Source organism: Hemiscyllium ocellatum, chromosome 16, assembly GCF_020745735.1.
Source record: "Hemiscyllium ocellatum isolate sHemOce1 chromosome 16, sHemOce1.pat.X.cur, whole genome shotgun sequence".
Classification (NCBI taxonomy): domain Eukaryota; kingdom Metazoa; phylum Chordata; class Chondrichthyes; order Orectolobiformes; family Hemiscylliidae; genus Hemiscyllium; species Hemiscyllium ocellatum.
In genome coordinates this window covers 60,064,161-60,085,741 of record NC_083416.1, presented here as the reverse complement: position 1 = coordinate 60,085,741, position 21,581 = coordinate 60,064,161, and the positions used below count along the sequence as shown (strand labels likewise).

Sequence of the window (21,581 nt, the reverse complement as noted above, 5' to 3'; positions counted from 1 at the left end):
AACTGGCTATTTTCTTTGCCCACTAATCTTTTGCATAGGACGGCATGGTGGCTCAGTGGTTAGCACTGCTGCCTTACAACACCAGAGTCCCAAGTTCAATTCCAGCCTCAGGTAACTGTCTGTGTGGAGTTTGCACATTCTCCCTGTGTCTGCATGGGTTTCTTCTGGGTGCTCCGGCTTCCTCCCACAGTCCAAAGATGGGCAGGTTAGGTGAATTGGCCATGCTAAATTGTCCATAGTGTTAGGTGCATCAGTAAGAGGAAAATTGATCTGGGTGGGTTACTCTTCGGAGGGTCAGTGTGGACTGGTTGGGCTGAACGGCCTGTTTCCACACTGCAGGAAATCTTATCTCATCCATTCTAAATTAAATCCCCAAAACTATTCCACCATCTTTAATACCCAAGTCAGAGCTAATATAGAATACCCCTCACTTTCTGGATAAGAGCAGCTCCAACAGACAAGAAGCTAGACATCATCCATGACAGCCCCCTTGATTAAAAAAAAAGTCTATCTACCATTTGAAGATTCAGTTGGACAGAGGCTGTGGTGCATGTCATCTAAAAGTTGCACTACAGTAACTCACTAAGGCTCCTTCAATAGCACGATCCCAAAACTCTGCTATCTAGGCACATCAAAACACCATCACTTGCAATTCCCCCTTCAAGTTGAACATTATCTTGATTTGAAACTACATCACCATTCCTTTATTGCCTTTGGGTCAAAGTCCTGGATCTTTCTACCCAACAATAATGTGGGTGCATCTATGGTCTTGTATGATGCAAGATGATGGCTTCCCATCTCAAAAGCTTTTAAGAATGTACAATATTGTCTGTGCTAATGATACCTACATTCCAATATCAAACAAAATGAAAACAGGAATATAATATAGGAAATTATGAGGCAATACTTAGGAATAACATAAAACAAAATATCATACACATGGACATTATCTACAGAATGTTTTGATACAAAGAGATCTAAGTGTTCCACATGAATCACAAAGTGTTAATTTACAGATACAGCCAGTAATTGGGAAGGCAAACAGAATGTAAAATTTATTGCAAGGTAAATTTTTCTCCAAATATACAGGGTGTTTGTGAGACTGCACCTAGAGTACTGAAAACAGTTTTGGATATATTTGTGTAAGAGGCAGTTCTGAGATGGTACATCAGGTTGATTCCTGGGATGAGGAAGACCTCTCGGAAAGATTTGAGTGTAGATTTAATTTGCTCATTTAAGTTGAAAAGAATAAGAGGGAATCTTATTGAAACATAAGGAATTCTGATAGTGGGGCTTCACAATGTAAATGCTGAGAGGCTGTACCTCCTCTTGGGAGAATATAAAACTAGTGGGTACCTTTCAAAATAAGTGGTCTCCCATTTAACCTAGAGGAATTTCTTTTCTCAAAGAGTAGTTCACCTTGGAATTTTCTAACCCAGAGGGCAATGGAGAAGCACTGAATATATTCAAAGCTGAGTTAGACAGATTTTTGATCTAACAGAAGGCTCAAGAGTTACCGGGGCATACAGTATAGTGGAGTTGAGATCAAAATCAAAGTAGCTTGTTTTATTGAATGAGAGGTCAGGTTGAACAACTGATAAGCCTGCTCTTATGTTCTTACAATTCAAATTGTTTAAAAAAATTGCAGTTCTAAATCTTTCGGAATTTAACATGATTAAAATTTCAGAACTCATACACAAGCATTAAGATTAATAATCATATTACTTACCATATTGATAGCATTCACTGGGCCAATGCTATTTATATACATATCAGTTCCAATTATTGTTGGCTTCACTGAAACAAAACATGGCAATTTATTAGCATTTGACTTATTTTCGAATTGCAAGTAAATATAATTTTGAAAAATATGAAATTTAAGTCAACAATGAAACATGCATAAATGGAACTCACGTACACCTACCTCCTATGTCAGGTCTGAGTTTATTGTCATACCCTTCCAATAAATTGTTTAAAATAAGAGTAACATCACTTTCATAAACTTTTGGTGTCAATACCCAAGTTTTGTTAAGTATCAAATCTTCATAGTCTTCATCGTCACTTTTTCCCAAACTTAATAAATTGAGAGAAAATATACAAAAAAGAAAAAGACATTTTTCAAAAGAAAGATACAACTGGAGAAAAATATTATTTTGTAAGAGACTTTCTGTCACAAACCAGTTATGTCAGAATTTCTTCCCACAATTTTCACATTACATCTGCTTTGTCACACAATCTATTAACATAGCCAGAACAAACAGGAATAGTAAAGATAAGTAGAACGCAACCACTGATGGTAAGATTGTTCTTAAGGACTACTTCATTTAATATTCAAATTACAACAGAGAAATGGTACATTCAATAATTTAATGTAGAAGAGCGAGAATTATGCCATGAGACTTTTAATAAATTGTTCACAGAATGTCATAGAGTTTGGCAGCAATTAGTCTCCAACCCAGATTTTATTTTAAATGTGTTCCTGGGATGTTGGCAACACTGGCTGGGTTAACATTCCTGGTGGTCATGGTGAGCTGCTTTCTTCAACCCCCACTGTCCTTGAGTTGTGGCGATACTCACAGTGGTATTAGGAAGGGAGTTGCAGGATTTAGACCTAGTGACTTTTACGGAATGCTGATATAGATATTAATACATGGACATTAAATTAACATTTTATTCCAGAAGGTGGTCCAGCTGAGCAGCCCTTGGAATAAGGTTTTCTGATGTGATAATTCGTCACAGACAGGACAGTTTGGCTAAAACTAGGGCAGGTAAGGAGACCCTCAGATTGAGATTACAGGACTGTTGCCTTCATAATTACCTAACAGATTTGAAATTCTTTCAGGCTTGTTTAGTTGTAGGATCAGTATCTAGATATTTTGAAGAGATGAATTGATTCTTGAGAAGTAAAGGGGTGAAAGGTTAACAGAGGTTGGTAGGAATGTGGAGTTCAAATTACAAACATACAAGCTACATTCTTATTAAAATGACATGGCTGGTTTAAGGGGCAAATGGCCTATTCCTGTTCCCATGTGGTGCACTCTGCTTTGCTGCGAGAACACCGAATGCAGGTTGGGTGATGCCTTTGTGCTCCACCTTCCTTCAGTCCACAAGTTTAAACCACAACTTCCACTGGCTGACCGTTTTAATTCTCTACCTTGCTCTCACATTGGTTTCTCCATCCTCGGCTCACAGCAGAGTTTCAATGAAATCTGAATGTAAACTAGAGGAACAGCTTCTCATATTTCAATTAGGCCCATTACAAACTTTATAAATATCATGGAGTTCAGCCTATTTCAAACTGTGATCTGTCTCCTATCTTATTTCCCTTCTGTGCATGCGACAATATTAACCTTGTCCTTTCTTATTTTTGCAGCTGGGCATTACTTTCCTTCCTGCAATAATTTTTGACATATCTTTGATTTCTTTCCTTTGCCTGAACACTACTTGTTCTCTCCCACCTTTCACTCTCTCTCACACTTTCAACTGATTAACAAAATAGAAAGTGCAACAAATACTGCTCAGGTCACAAAACGTGTGTTGAGAGAAACGGGGATCTGGATTTTCTATTTCCAAAATTGGCACTGCTGCCCTCCCTCACTTACAGAAAATCCAGCATGATGACATCAAGTCAAAAACCCAAGGTTAACACACTGATTTCCCATTCCACTTCTTCATCATCTGATGTGATAAAGTGGTTAGGTGAACATGGGAGGTCATTCACTGGGTAGTGTCCTGTACCTATCAGGGGTACACCCCCAAGATGAAATCCCCACTTTGTGCCTCCCATCCGGGTCAACAAACCACTCTCCCAAATCTATTGCAAAGGTACCAGGTACATCCAGGTAGCCAAAGATCCTACATTTACCAGAGAGTGGAAGCCATTATTGTTTTCCCCTTGGTGCTGTTTTCAGTATGAGCAGGTGCTCACTGAGGTGCTGCTGGGAATGCTAGAACTACTGGCCAGATTAGCCAGCAGCCCTCTAAGTACATCTTAGACAGCAGAGTGAGAGGTACCACGATCCATCTATTCAGGCCATCCACAGCATGTTACCGTTGCCTTCAAGATGGTTGCTTCACAACCAATCTTTGAATGTGCCATCTTCTATCAAGTCCAGCCCAAATTTTAAGTTCAAGTCAATGATCTTGCAACAGAAAGTTCAATAGGCATTCAATAAAAGCCCCACATAAGACATTAGGTAAAATTAAAGCACATGGAATTGAGAACTAGTTAGCAGACAGGAAACAAACTTGTAGTAAACAGATCTTTTTCCAGGGGCAGGAAGTGACTAGTGGGGTACCACAGGGTCACCAGTTACTCCCCATATATATCAGTGATTAAGATGAGGGATTTATATGTAATATATCCAAATTCACAAATGACATAAAGCTGTATGAGAGGGTAAACTATAAGGAGGACGCAGAGATGTTTCAACATGAACGAGATGAGTTAGTAAGCAAATAGAGTAAACAGTGAATAAATTAGAGCTTATCCACTTTGGTAGCAAAAACGGGAAGGTGAAATTGTCTGAATGGCAATCGTTTGGTAAAGAGAAAGGTACAATGAGATGTGAGTGTCCTTATACACCAGTCACTGAAAGTAAGCATGCAGATGCAGCAGCTGGTGAAGAGGGCAAATGGTTCATTGGCTCATCATGAGACAATTTAAGAACAGGAGCAGGGATGTCTTGCAGTAATTGAACATGGAGTATTGTACATTTTTGGTCTCCTTATCTGAGAAAGGGATGTTCTGGCTGTGGAGGTAATCAAAGGTTTACCACATTGATTGCTGGGATGACAGGACGAATAAATGAAGAGAGACTGTATCAGTTAAAACTATATTCATTGGAGTTTAGAAGAATGGGGGTGGGGGGGTTAATTTCAGAGACACCTTTAAAATTCTAACAGGACTAACAAGGTAAATATAAGAAGAATATTCTACAATGAGCAGGAAGTACAGAACCAGGGTTCACAGTTTAAGGACACAGGATAGGCCACTTAGAACTGAGATGGGGAGCAATTTCTTAACCCCAAGAATGCCAAACCTGTGGAATTCTTTGCCACAGAAAGCAGTTGAGGTCAAAACATTGAATATTTTCAAGAAGGCAATAGATACAGTTCTTAGTGCTAAAGGAATCGAAGAGTATTGGCAAAACAGGAATAGGGTACAGAGTTGGATGATCAGCCATGATGCTTTTGAATGGTGGAGCAGGCTAACAGGACTGAATGGCCAGTCCAGTATTTTCGATTTCCCTGAGTTTATGGAACAGAACTGTTCCCTTTTCTTATTTCCCAATCTCTCATTTGACCTATAAAATGTTATATTTCTAACATTTCCTACTTCTCATAGAAGTAAATTGATTTAACATTCACTCTGCTCCTTTCATCTGTGGGTTTTTTTATGTTTTATATTTATTGCTGTCTTTCTTAACATAACATTACTATTTGGATATATTTCATACTGACACATAAAATCCTGCTAAGTACCAATAACTACCCTATGTCATTTCATCCTCATTTCTGGGTATATCTTTTCTAATGACAGGTCAGACTCACCACAGGTTAGGAGGCAGATGCCTTGGCAGTCATCCACATTGATTCTGGACCCCATGAAAGTCTTATGGCATTAAGTTAAATAGTGCTAATTGTCACTAATGCCATTACTTCTGCTGCTCCACCTCAACTGATGAATCAGTACTCCTCATGTTGAATACAGCTTGGAGGAAACACCAAGGTTGGCAAAGGCATGGAACATATTGGGGGCTGGGGGGAATGGGAGCACAATGTGTATCACCAAGTGTGACTCAATAGCACCACCAGCAACATGCTGGCTCAGTCCTAAAGGTTACACGTGCTGTACTGGATTGATGGCAACTGGTGAGGAAACCAACAAGAGAGAAAAAAATTACTTTGTCCTCACCAAACTAGCTTTTGCAGATTCATTGTGACTTGATTTTCACATCCTCCATTGTAGTGTATGGCAATACCATCATGCTGAATTACTTTGAACATCCAACAACTCAAACCTGGGCATCTATGAGGCACCGTGGGTCACAAACAGCATGGCTACAATGTGCCCCTATCCCCCATTACTGTTAAGCCAGGAGATCCATACTGGTTTAATGAAGTGTGCAGCAGCAGACCTTCATAAAATAATCAATGTTATTCTGGTGAAGTTACAAAAAAGAACCATTTGCATGCCAAGATAGTAGAAGCAGCATGTAATAAACAGCATTATGTGATCCCACAGCCAAAGTATGAGATTGAATGGGGCAGGACTGCAGAGCTTCAGTCATGAATGACAGTGGATAATTAAACACGATAGAAGGGCTACAACGCACCAAATGTGATCATGGGGCAGTTCAGCACATTGGTGTAAAAGACAAGGCAAAGTATTTACACCAATTTTCATTTAGAAATGTTGAGTAGATGATCCATCTCAACTTCTCTCAGGTCCTCTGCATCGCAGATGTGAGTTTTCAACCAAATCATTCATTCCATATGATATCAAAAATTGGCTGAGGCTATGGACCCCTGGGAACATCCTGGCATTGATGCTGAAGACTTGTTCTAGAACTATTCATTCACTTAACCAAGCTGTTGCAATGCAGCAACAGTACTGGCATCTATAAAACAAATGTGGAAAGTTGTCCAGGTCTGTTTTGTATACATAAAACAAAACAAATCCAACCTAGCTGAGTATTGTCCAGTCAGTCTACTCTCAATCATTAGCAAGGTGACAGAAAGGGTCGTAACAGGGCCACCAAATGGCTTTTGCAAAGGAATAAACTGCTCACTGACCCTTCAATTGGGTTCCACAAGGGACACTTAGCTCCTGATATCAGGATAGCCTTATTAAAACATCAACAAAAGTGATGCACCTAAGCAGTGAATTAAGATGACTGCTGTTGACATCAAGGCAGTATTTGACTTAGAATGGCATTAAGCAGCCCTGGCAAAACTGATGTCTTCATTTATTGAAGTCATACCTAGCAGAATGTAAGATGGTTACAGTTATTAGATGGGAGAGAGCTTGTTTCTAGGATATCACTATAGGAGTTTTTCAGGACAATGTCTGAACCTGGCTATCTTTAGCTGTTTTAGAAAATAAGTGTTTAACAGAATGGGACCATTCATATCTGTAACATGGCTTGAAGAGTAGATCAGAAGGTAGGAATTCTGTACTGAGCCAACTACCCCATTTCCACAAGCCTGGAATACTATCCACTTGCCTGGATGGATGTAGCTCCAACAACAATCAAGAAGCTCAATACCATTGAGGACATAGCATCTTGCATGATTGACACGCCATCCACCATTTTCAACATTCAAACCCTCCAACACTGATGCTCAGTGGCTATCATCTCACCAAGGCTCTTGCAAAGGCAACCTACTACCTCTACCACCAATAGGGACAAGTGCAGTAGATGCATGGGAACACCACTTGAAATGTATTCCTTATGTGTTACTGGATCAAAATCCTGGAATTCACTACTTAACTGCATTGTGAATGTCCCGACACCCTAAAAAAACTCCAGCAACTCAAAAATGCACCCATCACCACCCTTACCAGCTTAATTAGGGATTTGACAAAATAGTTGGCAATCCTCTTATCCTAAATCACTTACTACGCTGAATTTCAAGTGACAATGGGAAGTTTTAAAATTTTTATTTTCTAAATTAGAATTGAAGTCTTGCATTTCATATAACATCTTGCACAACCTTAGGAAATCTCAAAACATGATACAGCCAGTGAAGTGTAGTCACACTTCTGATGTTGGAATTATAACAAACAGGTTATGTACTGCAAGGTCCCACAGACAGAAATGAGATAATGAGCAGATGATCCAACTCTAGTTGAGGAAAAGATTTAAATCAGGACACTGGAGAAAATCGCTGCTCCTCTTTGAAATAGTGCCTTATGATCATTTGTGTCCATTTGAAAAAGGGGAGATGAGGCCGTTGTCAAATGTTTCATCCAAAAGGCAGCACCTTGGGATGTTTTCAAATCTCTGGTGTTGGAGCATGTAATTGCCATATAAGGTGTAAATTTAAGATGTGGGATAGTCAGTGAATAGGTAATATTGCCTTTTCCTGCATGCTTCTATTTATTAAGATTACATGACTACTTAACTGATTTGATTTGAACAGAGTTTAAAGATAGTCTCACTATATGAATTTATTACAAGTATGTAATAGTCATTGAGTTAATTGTATGCTAGAAATAAACTACCTTCTCCATGCTTGATGGGCATCTTGATGTTAATACTTGATTAAACACAATTTAAAATGATCAGAAAGTAAAGCTTGACATATGTAAAAAGAATTTCAGGATTAAAAATCAAATCGTAAGTCACAGTCTAAAGAGAACACAAATCAGTAATGAAGAAATCAAAACACTGCATTAGATGGTCTGGTATTTTTGTAACGAGATGGATGAAAATAATATAATTCGTATTTACGACACATTAATACTTTTCCGTTTTTTGAGCATTGCTCAGTGTATAATCTTGGACACTATTTCCATATGATCTTCTTTACTCGATTTAAGGAAAGCATTTCAAAATATGGCGAAGGAAAGGGGGAAAGCATTTTTGAATTATCTTTTCTCCATATGTGGGACTATTATTTTATTAAATGCATTTGTTATCTGGTTTTAGGCCATGGATTCCCAACGTGATTGAGTCCAATTGTATCAAGTAAAGCAACTCTTCTGATTTCATCCAATCAACAACCATATAACTAGTGTTTAATTGAAAAGTAACATGGCATTCTCTTCAAGAGGCTTTGAATTCATTGTTTTTGTCATTCCTTGCTGGCCCCTACAATAACTGCCTGTGCAATGGCTATTTTAGCGTAGTTGAAAAAGACCTACTTCTTGTCATCTTAGTGTGACCTAACTTTGACATGCAATTACAATGTTATTAGTCAATGTTATGTGGTATCTGTGTTCTGTAACTGGTCTTGGGGGGAAATTTGTGTCACTTTGCTTTTCAAATGCTTCTTCTTTAATTGTTGTGGGGCAGACACACTTGAAGTAGTTTATCTCTCAAGCATGCAAAGAAACCAGAGGCAACATTCACCAATCTCATTCTCCAACCTCCACTACTGATAAATATGGGAATCTCAAACATCCCAAACATGGAGAAGTGATGACTCAGTGTTATTATTGGGATACTATTAATCCAAAGAGTCAACCAATGTTCTGGGACCTTGGTTTGAATCCTGCCATGGGAGATGGTGGAATTTGATTTTGTTTTTTTAAATCTGGAATTAAGAATCTACTGATGATTTGTTGATTGCCAGAAAAACTCGTCTGGCACACTAATGTCCTTCAGGGAAGGAAATCTGCCATGTTCACCTGGTGTGGCCTACACAAGACTCTAGACCCACAGCAACGTGTTTGACTCTCAGCTGCTCTCTAAAATATAGCAAGCTCCTCAGTTCAAGGACAGCTAGGGACAAGCAATAAATTCTGGCCGGCCAACTGTGCACATGTCCCACAAATGATTTGTTTTTAAAAACTGCAAATTTCTAAGGATATTAAACCTGTATTCTTCTTTAGTCACATTTATTTTTTTAAAAACAGACTTTGCAGCACTTTTCCATCTGACGTTTCATTACATTGGGGGCCTCTGTGCAACCTGGATTGAAGGAGACGCTCACTGCACGTATGCAATCGTCAAACAAAGCATTTACATCTCTGTGAGTGTCTGGGAGTCTGTGCAGGCAGCTGGGTGTAAGTATGTACACTACAGTACACAGTTGTGTGTCGTGTGTAAGATTGCTCTAAATCTGCCTTCATTTGAGAAATTCTTTATTTATGTGCAGCGTTGCAGAGGAACTATGACCTACATAAGAGGACATGCACGTTCCTGGAAAACAGGGAACAGAATGCTGCAACAGAAAACCTTTTTAAACGGAACCTAGGGGGCTACGATCGAATAGCACCATCCTTTCTAGCATCCCATACAAACGCTTCATGTCAATCCTTGTTTTCAGCAAAAAAAAACAGATGAATGCTGTGTGATTCATTTTCCTCCATACATATGAACAATGAAATCCGAATTGTGTCCAAAGGCAAAATGATGGACAATATCGAAATAAGGGTCGTTGCTATACCAATATAACAGTCACAAAACTACGTTTAAATTTAAGCAGTTCTGATGACCCATTACAACGTAACTATGTAACACCTGATAGGAAGCTAATGCATGCCTGTGTGATGAGGAATGCCACCAATGCAGTAATCGCTGAAATACAGGAGGAAGAGAAAGAGTTCCAATCTGATTGTATTTCCAAGACGGTAATACACATACAAAATGAAAGGCAATTGCCAAAAACTTACCAGGATGGAAGACACGCGATCAGAAATGTCCAGAAGACTACCTCTCTGAGGAATGAGACGCTGATTGACACGATGGCACATTGGAGATGTATTTTGCGAGAAGCCATCTCTCGTTTCATCTGTGTCGTCGACTCGGTCCTCTCTCTCTCTCTCTCACCGTGAATATCCACACAGCAACATAGCAGCACGAAACAGCTTGCACTTGATTGTTGGCGAGCAGCAAGCGCTCGGCAGCCTGCTGAAAGGCAATTGGAAACGTCAGATCAGACAGCCCAACCGTTCTCCCGGGCGAACCATGACACAATTACAATTGGAACAAGTCGAGAAATAAGTTCATTGCGTTTTTAAACGTAGCACTGTCATATAATTGTTGTTGCAAATCAATCCGAGAGTCACAGTGCGATAGTTAACCCACTGGAAAGCACTAAGACATGATTCTCTGTTATGCTTTTAGAAATAATGTCTTTATTAGAAGTGTATATTTACCTTGACTCCGGATTTCTCTTTGGTTTGGAATTGTGATGTTAGTTCAGAAATTAAAGGAACCCTCCCTTTGAAACCAATCACATTCACGATTTGTGGTAAATATATCGTCTCAGTCCCCAGTATCGTCGGAGAAGCTGCTGATTTGGCTGCTTTTTTATATATATCGCTCGGTATTGCACGTAGCTGCTCTATCTGTAATGGATGCGTTTCCCAGTGAAGGCTAAATAGCGAGGTAGAGTGAGAGAGAGTACAGAGGGCGAAGTGTGTCATAACAACCTCTTGTAATCCAAGTTTACATATTTTCTAATCAACGTGCTCACAGATGTAATGACACACCCCGAGAGAAGGTGGGACTTGAACTTGGGCCTCCTGGTTCAGAATTGGGATACTACCAATGCACTATTAGAGCCTATAATCTAAGTTGAAACTGACGTTCCCACTGCCGAACGATCCCATCCCAGAAAGGGTCCGGAGACAGGCAGGATAGAGGATTTTGTTACACACGACAATTCAGGATATTCCCAAACACAATCACTGCAAAAAAAACACGACTTGTAGTCCAATTATTTCCGTAAACGGATTCGCACTTCAGTGGTCTAACCCTTCATTGACTGGCGTCCACTCCTTGGCAATGGACAATTGCAAGTCAAATACTATTATGTCTACCACACGGCTGTTCCAATGTCAGACACGAACTAAATGAGAGAATTTAGTTATCTGGAGCTGATTCTATCCGCTCGACCCAACCACTGATTGTTTTCCAATAAACCTATTCAAGTTGAGCTGCTTTTCAGTCATGAAAATACATTCCAAGGCTTTACTGATTTTTAAGTTAATGTGTTCACTACAATGATAGTTATTGCTATCCACGACCTCAGATCACAAACTTCCAATGATCACTTGGGCTGAATAAGTTGTATTCCTTTATTTAGTTTTAATTTATTCAATTAAATGCTCCTTTTTGCTTAAGTTGCCACAGAAAGAAGCTGATGACATACGTTTTACAATTTTCACAAGGAGTCCCGGTTTTTACATGCATGTTGCAGTGTGGAGCTATGGATAATGGTGGTGAAGACTTCAACTTTCTGTCATACCACTAACCCAGAGTATCTCCTGCTCTTACTACCTAATGATGTGTGCTGGAAGAGTTTGCACATGAATATATTCAATCTGTTTGACTGGGAAAGTAACAAACTTCCTTACCAATCTGGTCCTTGGGTAAGATTCAAACCCAAAATTTCCACCACAGAGGCAAAAACATTGCCAACTACAGTGTAAACCTCCATGATGAAACATCTAGAATATTACTAACAAATTCTTCATCAATGCCTGCTATTCCTTCACCATTAATATGTCAGCCTATCTATGTGAAAATCTCTTGTTCAAAACCCGAAAGCTAATTTTAAAAGAATAGCACATTGTTACATACTTCTGTATTATGTTCAGTTGCCATGAAGAGAAGTGAAGATGGAACTAGATTTGAATGATTTGCGATGAATTACCAGTTCCACAGATTTTTAGACACCATCCGCAAAGACTGAAGCATGAACGTGTAAATGAGGAAGAAAATACACATCACATGAGACAGTAAAAAATTGCAATGTTAAAGATATGAATTTTTTAAAAAATGGTGGAAACAATCAGTAGGTTTGGCAGCATCTGTGGAGAGAGAAACAGAGTTAATGTAATCACATTGGATTTTAAAGATAAAATCCAATCAATTGATTGGGTTAAATTATAAAATGGGAAGGGTAGGTTTGAATGAGTTATGCTTAATAATCAAACCCTAAGACTTTGTTTATTATTGTCACATGCATCAAGATTCAGTGAAAAGTGTTGTACAGACAGGTTGTAACATATAAAATGCATCAAGGTAGCAGAATAGAGTGCAGAATACTGTTTTACAGCCACCGAGAAACTAGAGAGAGAGAGAGATCAGAATTAGCAGTTGAGAGGTCTATTCAAAAGTTTGATAACAGCAGGGAAGAAGCTGTTCTTGAATCTGTTCATACGTATATTCAAACTTTTGTATCTTCTGCTGGATGGAAGATGGTAAAAGAGAGCATACTGAGGTGGGAGGGGGTCTTTGACTTTGTTGGTTGCTTTCCTGAAGCAGTGGGAAGTGTAGATGGAGTCAATGAATGGAAGGTCGGTTTGCATGATGGATTGGGTGGTGTTCATGACTCTCTCTTAGCTTCTTGAAGTCTTGGGAAGAATGATCGCCATACCATGCTTGATGGATCTAGATAGGATGTTTTCTGTGGGCATCTATAAAAATTGGTGAAAGTCCTTTTGTACAATTTCCTTAGCCTAGATGCCCAAAACGTCAACTTTCCTGTTCCTCGGATGCTGCCTGACCTGCTGTGCTTTTCCAATGCCACACTTTTTGACTTCAATTTCCTTAGCCTCCTGAGGAATTAGAAACATTATTGTGCTTTCTTGACCATTGTTCCAATGTGGGTGGACCAGAACAGATTGTTGGTGAACTGGCTGCATGGGTTGGTACCTGAGACTTCAATGTTGTGGCCATTACTGAGACATGGATAGAGCAGGGACAGGAATGGCTGTTGCAGGTTTCAGGATTCAGATGTTTCAGTTAGAACAGAGAAAATGGTAAAAGAGGGGGAATTGTATCATTGTTGATCAGGGACAATACTACAGTTGTAGAAAGGATATTTGGGGGCTTGTTAACTGAGGTAGTATGGGCTGAGGTTAAAAACAGGAAAGGAGAAGTCACCATGCTGGGAGTTCTCTATAGGCTTCCAAATAGTCCCAGAGATGTAGAGGAAAGGATAGCAATGATGATTCTCGATGGGAGTGAGAGAGGCACGGTAGTTGTCATGGGGGACTTCAACTATCCAAATATTGACTGGGATCATTACAGTACAAGTACTATAGATGGGTTGGATTTTATCCAGTGTGTGCAGGAGGGCTTCCTGACACATTATGTAGACAGGCCAACAAGGGGCAAAGCCACTTTAGATTTATTACTGGGTAACGAGCCTGGCCAGGTGTTAGATTTGGAAGTAGGTGAGCACGTTGGAGACAGCGATCACAATTCTGTCAGGTTTACTTTCATGATGGAAAGGGATAGGTGTACTCCACCGAGCAAGAGTTACAGCTGGGGGAAGGGAAATTACGAAGCAATTAGGAAAGATTTAGAAAGCGTAGAATGGGGAAGGAAACTGCAGGCGATGAGCACATTAAAAATGTTGAGCTAATTCAAGGAAAAGCTCCTATGTGTCCTAGATAAGTATGTACCTGTTAGGCAGGGAGGAAGATATAGAACACATGAGCCGTGGTTTACTAAGGAAGTAGAATCCCTGGTCAAGAAGAAGAAGGCTTATGTTAGGACAAAATGTGAAAACTCAGTTGGGGCACTTGAGGGTTACAAGGAAGTCAGGAAAGACTAAAAAGAGAGCTCAGAAGAGCCAAGAGGGGACACGAGAAGTTATTGGCGGATAGGATCAGGGTTAACCCTAAGGCTTTCCATAGGTATGTCAGGAATAAAAGAATGATGTGAGTTAAATTAGGGCCAATCAAGGATAATAGTGGGACGTTGTGTGTGGAGTCAGAGGAGATGGGACAGCACTAAATAAATATTTTTTGACAGTGTTCGCTATAGAAAAAGAAAATGTTGGCAAGGGAGATACAGAGATACTTGCGTCTAGACTAGAAGAGATTGAGGTTCACAAGGAAGAGGTATTAGAAATACTGCAGAGTGTGAAAATAGACAAGTCCCCTGGGCCGGATGGGATCCATTCTAGGATCCTCTGGGAAGCAAGGGAAGAGATTGCCAAGCCTTTGGCATTGATCTTCAAATCATCATTGTCTACAGGAATAGTGCCTGAGGACTGGAGGATAGCAAATGTGGTTCCCTTGTTCAAAAAGGGTAGTAGAGACAACCTGGTAATACAGACCAATGAGTCTCACTTCAGTTGTTGGTAAAGGGTTGGAAAAGGTTATAAAATGTAGGATTTATAATCATCTAGAAAAGAATAATCTGATCAGGGACAGTCAGCATGGTTTTGTGTAGGGTAGGTCATGCCTAACGGATTTTATTGACTTTTTTGACAAAGTGACCAAACAGGTAGATGAGAGTAAACCGGTTGATGTGGTGTATATGGATTTCAGCAAGGCATTCGATAAGGTTCCCCACAATAGGCTATTATACAAAATGCAGAGGAATGGGATTGTGGGAGACATAGCAGTTTGAATCAGTAATTGGCTTGCTGAAAGAAAACAGAGGGTTGTAGTTGATGGAACATGTTCACCTTGGTGTCCAGTTACTAGTGGCGTACCGCAAGAGTTGGAGTTGGGTCCACTGCTGTTCGTCATTTTTTATAAATGACCTGGATGAGGGCTTAGAAGGGTGGGTTAGTAAATTTGCGGATGACACTAAGGTCAGTAGAGTTGTGGATAGTGATGAAGGCTGTAGTAGGTTGCAGAGAGACATAGATAGGATGCAGAGTTGGGCTGAGAGGTGACAAATGGAGTTTAATGTGGACAAGTGTGAGGTGATACACTTTGGCTGGAGTAATCGGAATGCAAAGTACTGAGCTAATGGTAGAATTCTTGGGAGTGCAGATGAGCAGAGAGATCTCGGTGTCCATGTACACAGATCCCTGAAAGTTGCTACCCAGATTGACAGGGTTGTTAAGAAGGCATACAGTGTTTTGGCCTTTATTAATAGAGGGTTTGAGTTCTGGAACCAGGAGGCTATGCTGCAGCTGTACAAAGCTCTGGCACGGCCATACTTGGAGTATTGTGTACAGTTCTGGTCACCGCATTATAAGAAGGATGTGGAAGCTTTGGAAAGGGTGCAGAGGAGATTTACTAGGATGTAGCCTGGTTTGGAAGGAATGTCTTACAAGGAAAGGCTGAGGGCCTTGAGGCTGTTCTCGTTAGAGAGAAGAAGGTTGAGAGGTGACTTAATAGAGACATACAAGATAATCAGAGGGTTAGATAGGGTGGACAGGGAAAACCTTTTTCCAAGTATGGGGACGGCAAACATGAGGGGACACAACTTTAAAGTGAGGGTGGATAGGTATAAGACAGATGTCAGAGGTAGTTTCTTTACTCAGAGAGTAGTAAGGGTATGGAATGCTTTGCTGGCAACGTAGTAGATTCGCCAAGTTTAAGTGCATTTAAGTCGTCATTGGACAGGCAAATGGACGTACATGGAATAGTCTAGGTGGAATGGGCTTCAGATTAGTATGACAGGGCAGTGCAACATCGAGGGCCGAAGGGCTTGTATTGCACTGTAATGTTTTATGTCTATGTCTATCACCTGAAGGAATTTGACACTCTCGACCACCATCACCTCACTCCACTTCCTGAAGGTCAATGATCCGCTCTTTCATTTTGCAGAAATTGATGGACAGATTGTTGGCTTTACACAATGCCACTGAGCACTCAATCTCTTTCCTGTATTCTGTCTCATTTTTGTACATTCGTACTTTACAAAGATATAAACTGTGATGGTTGGAATCTAAAATTGTCTTTGTTCTTTTTAAATTGATTAGCCTTTCAATTAATATAGACAAGCAAGACCTAAACACAATTAAGTCAACTATTTTTTGTGACCAAGGTTGGAAACCAAATATCCAAGGATATTTGCCATTTAGGAGGGATAGGCAAAAAGGAAAAAAGGAGATGGAGTGCCACTCTTAATAAGGGAAGTGATCAGGATGTTTGTAAGAGAAAATCTTACATTGAAGGATCAAAATATAGAAACAGTTTGAATGGAACTAAGGACTCACAGGTGAGAGCAAACATTGTGTAGAAGTTGTTTATATAACGCCAAACCCTAGTACAAATATTGAGCATGATACAAATAAGGAAGTTAGAAACACAAATAATGTAAATAATGTGGGTATACAGTAATAATGGGTGTTGTCCATTTCATGTAAACTGGGAAAATCTAGAGTGGAGGATGAATAGAATGAGCATTGAGTTAGGTTTCTTAGGGTACTAAGAATCAAAAAGAAGTTATTTCCTATCTTTTCCCACTAAGTTTCTATTGAAGTTAGGTGTTAGTTTCATGATCAATTAATGTTAGCAATTAGTATTGGTAACCTATTAATCCTATCGTGGATCCTAAGAGATTAGAAATGGGTGATGCAAGCTAAGTTAATTGTCAATAAGGTGAGGAGCAAAGCATATTTTCTGCTCTGAAAGAACCTGGGCAATATCTGAGACATATTTGTTGCTGTGACACATGAGTGTGTATTGGTCTGGCACCACTGTTGCTTCTCATCATGATGAATGACTGGTTAACAGAAGGTTTTTTCTGTGATGAAGTATTTGTGTATAGATCTGTTGTATTTGGTGTAAAGCTTTTGTACATGGATGGCCTTGTTCATTGTTCTGTTGGGATGACATTAATACTGGCTGGAATAGGATTAGAGAAGTTCAGCTCATTGGGCCTATACGTGGGACTGAGGAAACATTGACCTTACAATGCCCTGAAACTTACATTTACTTTCATCAGAAAGTGTGTAATTTTCTCATTAATGATAGTGAATAAAGCACCTGATTCAAAACCTCATCTCTTTGTTGAGTTGTCTTATTGGCCTTGCCTGTTTAAAATATCAGGAATTACATAATTAGCATGTTGTCTTACAGTTTAGGAAATTACTTAGAAGGCAAAAGTACTTTGCCTATGCAGATAGGGTATTTCTGATAAAATGTCATTAATCTGAGACGTTACCTCTGGTTACTGTCCATGAATGATCCTTGATATGATCTGCTAAGCATTTCCAGCATTTTCAGTTTCCATTTGGCTGTGAAGCAGTTATATATCAAAAAAAAATCAGGAATGATGTTCTTATTTTGCCTTTTGCAAACAGAAGTGATCAAATAAGCCGACTTGTTTGAAGACCAAACATTGCATTCCAATCAGGCACCATTGTTGACCTCAGTGCGTGATAGCAGAATACAAATAGGATGTGGGCAGTTTTAGATGCAACCAAGCTTGTCATTGAGACAAAATTCCATTCAGGCATTCCATATGGAACAGAAAGTGCTTTCATAACACTGCACGGTGGCCATGAGCAAGATGTTCACCAGACCTTTAAGTAACCAGCACCCTCAGACAAGTGTTGTGCGTTAGTTTAAAACTTGTCCAGTTTCAAATTATAATAAATTATAATAATCATTGAGTGTCTATACATTTAGAGAAGACCTGACTGCTAACATTTAAAAAATAAAAGTTGTTAGGTAAATTCTGCTCTGCAATATTATTTGTCCTTGTCCTTTGATTAACCTGTCAGCAGAGGAAAATATGCAAATTCCTGTCAAAACTTTGAATCTAATTAAGTCAAAGCTTATTTAGCTAAGCTTTATTTGTTGAACTTATTTGCATTGTCAAGTTCTTGGCCTGTCAGGACAGGATGTAATTTCACATAGCACAGTTTCAATTATTGTTAAGATACCTGCTAATCTGGCAGTTTCTTTTCATTATCGGCTTGTGTTCAAAAATAAAAAAATCTAAAGGCTTATTTATGTCTAATGTTTTGAATCAGTGTCAAGTTATCGTTTAAGCAAATTATTATATTTTATTGATTTAACTTCTGTGTAAATTCTTGTTGAAAACAATTCACAATTTAGCTTGAAATATGTGGCCTGCTGCAATGATGTGGGATCTTGATGTCATTGGCTGGGTCTGCATTTATTTATCTACCTTGTTGCCCTTGAGAAGGCGGTGGTGAGCTGCCTTCTTAAACCATTGCAGTCCACTTGATGTAGTTGCACCCTTTAATACCATTGGAGAAGCGCTTCTAGGTTTTTGACCCAACGAGTATGGAGTGGTGATGAATATTGTGTAATCAGTGAACATCCCCACTTCTGACCTTATGATGGAGGGAAGGTCATTGATGAAGCAGCTGAAGATGGTGGAGCCTGAGAATGGCCTGCAGATATGTCCCAAAGTTGAGATGATGAACTCTCAACAACCACAAATCTTCCTACCTGCTATGTATAACTTCAGCAAGCAGAGTTTTCCCTGCTGATTTCCATTGACTTTAGGTTTGTGAGGACTCCTTAATGCTACACTCAGTCACATACAGTCTTGATGCCAAGGAATTATACACCTAGTCCAGTTAATTTTCTGATCAATGATAACCTCCAGAATGTTGTTTAGTGTGGGATTGATTGATAGTAATGCCATTTACTGCCAGAGGGCAGTGGTTATATTCTCTCTTATTGGAGATGGTCATTTCTTGGCACTTGTGTGGAATGTGTATTAGTTGCAACTTGTCAACTTGCAAATTGTCAACTCTCTCACCTCATCTCTAGAATTCAGCTCTTTTATTGATGTTTGAACCAAGGTGGAAAGGAGGCCAGGAGTTAAGTGGCCCTGGCAGAACCAAAACTGGGCACTTGTGAATAGGCTATTGCTAAGAAAGTGCATTGATAGCACTGTTGGTGATTATCAATAAAGTAATTATAGGTATTAAGAGTAAACTGAGAATAGTAATTGATTAGGTTGAATTTGTCTTCCTTTGTGTACAGTACACACTTAGATGCTATTGCTATACTGTGAAAGCTTGGCTGGGGGCACAGCAAATTGTGGAGCATAGGTCTTCAGTACTATTGCAACAAATGGTGTGAGGGTTCACAGCCCTGCAACATCAATGTCTCTTGCCATTTTTGATGTCATGTAGAATGAATCAAATTAGTTGAAGACTGACAATTGTGATGCTGGGGAACTCTGAAGAAGGCTGAGATGGATCATACACTCAGCACTTCTGACTGAAGATTGTTGCAAATGCTTCAGCCTTGACTTTTACACAGTGCTGGGGTCCCCTGTTATTGAGGATGGGAATGTTTGAGTCAACGCCTCCAGTCATTAGTGGCATTGCAGATCCTAAATCTGATCTGTTAGTTATGGAAATTCTTTGCCCAGTCTATCACTTTCTGGTTACACTGTATGCCACTCAAGTAGTCTTGTTTTGTAGCTTCACCAGGTCGACACTTCAATTTTTGGTATGCCTGGCTGTCTTCCTGACATGCCCTTCTGCACATATTGACCCATATTAGTGACAATGAAAAATGTGTTCATAGGGTTCATGCAGTGCCAAAACGCTGACACAATTCAGGGCTTACCCTAAAAGCAGTATGATTATCCATACTGTCATATGACCACCACACCCAAGACAGATGTAGCCAGTGATGTTAGCTGGCTATCACAGGACAGGTTGCAATATATGTCTGCAAGTACAGACAGTGTCACCACATTGCATCTCTTTAAATGACACATTCTTTGCGCGACCTACAGATGGTGTTTACAGCATTCATGACCTTCTCAAAGCAAAGTGTGCATTTTCCAAACAATCTACTCATTTCTTGGGACACGTTATTGACATAGTTGGATCCTTAGAAGACAAAGTGTTACCTACTCAAAAACTGGTTGAGTAATAGAAAGGATTTGAGATATGGTGAACTAATTGGCAAGATCTTTGCCTCACTTGGCAATATGACTGAATCTTTCAGGCAATGCACAAAAAAAAAATATGGTACTGGGAAGACATGGTGATATCTGCAAATTCTGTGCCATGACAATCCTTCCTTCCAAACTATTATAGCTGCAAGTGCTTCAGCTACAAACACTGGAACAGAGCTCTTTCAAGAGCAAACAGATGGGTGTTGGAAACTGGTACTCTTTGGAGATAAACTTTGCTGTCATAAAGGAGTTGGCTCTGTAGGTCAATGGGCTTGCAAAAAATTTCTAGGTATACGTCCTTGCTGAAATGGACAAAAAACTATTGGTCTACCTATTAAATGACAGAGTTAGCAACAAAGCCTCCACAGATACAATGGTTTAAAATGGATGCAGAGGAAACTGCAAATAATAGCAGTTATTTCTCTCTAGAAAACCTGTCAATAACCTAACAATATCTGATGAAGAATTTGCTGGTGAATTTGAAACGTATACTCAGGCGACAGTGACAGAGTAGTCAGCAACCCAAGGCTCAATCAAATCTGAAATGAACAAAAAAAAATCTAGAAAATGTTGCCATTCACCTAAATTGTGGCAGAAATTGGCAAGGTAAAATGTCCAGTGCATTGGCTGTGAAGACCTGTTTTGAGCAAGGACAATATTTCACCATCATAAATGATTTATTGGTACTTGATAATGAACTGGACATTGCATTTTCACTCAGAGATGAGATCTAGGCAAGTTGCACCAGGAGCACATGGATATTGCAAAGTGCAGAGCCTGGCTTAAGGTGGTGGCCAGGGACATCAAAACAACTAACTTGTGCTATTAACAGGCCTGAACACAAGGAGCAACTGATCTGCACTACGTTCTCCACTAGACCATGAGAATGAATAGGAACTGACCTTTTTGTACTCATTCATGGGAGATTGGTGTCTCTGGCTTTCCAGAATTTATTTTTCATCCCTAGTTACCCTTGAGAAGGTGGTTGTGAGCTGTCTTCTTGAACTACTGCAGTCCACATGCTGTAGGTTGGCCCAAAATGCCCCTACAAAAGGAATTCCAGGAATTGTACCCAGTGATAGAAATATATCACTGCTCCTTCACTAAGTCAAGATGGTGAGTGACTTGGAAGTGTACTTGCAGGTAGCAATGTTCCTATCTATCTGTGTCCTTATCATTCTAGACAGAAGTGAACATAGATTTGGAAAGGATGTCTAAGGATCTTTGGATGAACTTCAGTAATGCATCTTGTAGTGCATCTTCTGCTGTGCTACTGAGTGTTGATAGTAGAGGGGTTGAACGCTT

General features: G+C 39.6%; 1 protein-coding gene across 2 annotated transcripts in view; it reads right to left on the bottom strand.

The window, feature by feature from the left end:
* LOC132823232 (gamma-aminobutyric acid receptor subunit gamma-2-like) overlaps nucleotides 1-11,096 on the bottom strand; it is a 134,828-nt gene extending 123,732 nt beyond the window's left edge. Inside the window, exons 1-4 of one of the 2 annotated variants that reach the window (XM_060836869.1) lie at nucleotides 10,832-11,096; nucleotides 10,346-10,583; nucleotides 1,925-2,073; nucleotides 1,730-1,797 (exon numbers count right to left, since the gene is read on the bottom strand). In XM_060836869.1, the coding sequence (XP_060692852.1) occupies nucleotides 1,730-1,797; nucleotides 1,925-2,073; nucleotides 10,346-10,464 (336 nt within the window). In that variant the 5' untranslated portion in view covers nucleotides 10,465-10,583; nucleotides 10,832-11,096. The remainder of the gene's footprint in view (nucleotides 1-1,729; nucleotides 1,798-1,924; nucleotides 2,074-10,345; nucleotides 10,584-10,831) is intronic. The other variant, XM_060836870.1, reaches the window with a different exon arrangement.
* Nucleotides 11,097-21,581: the final 10,485 nt, after the last annotated feature.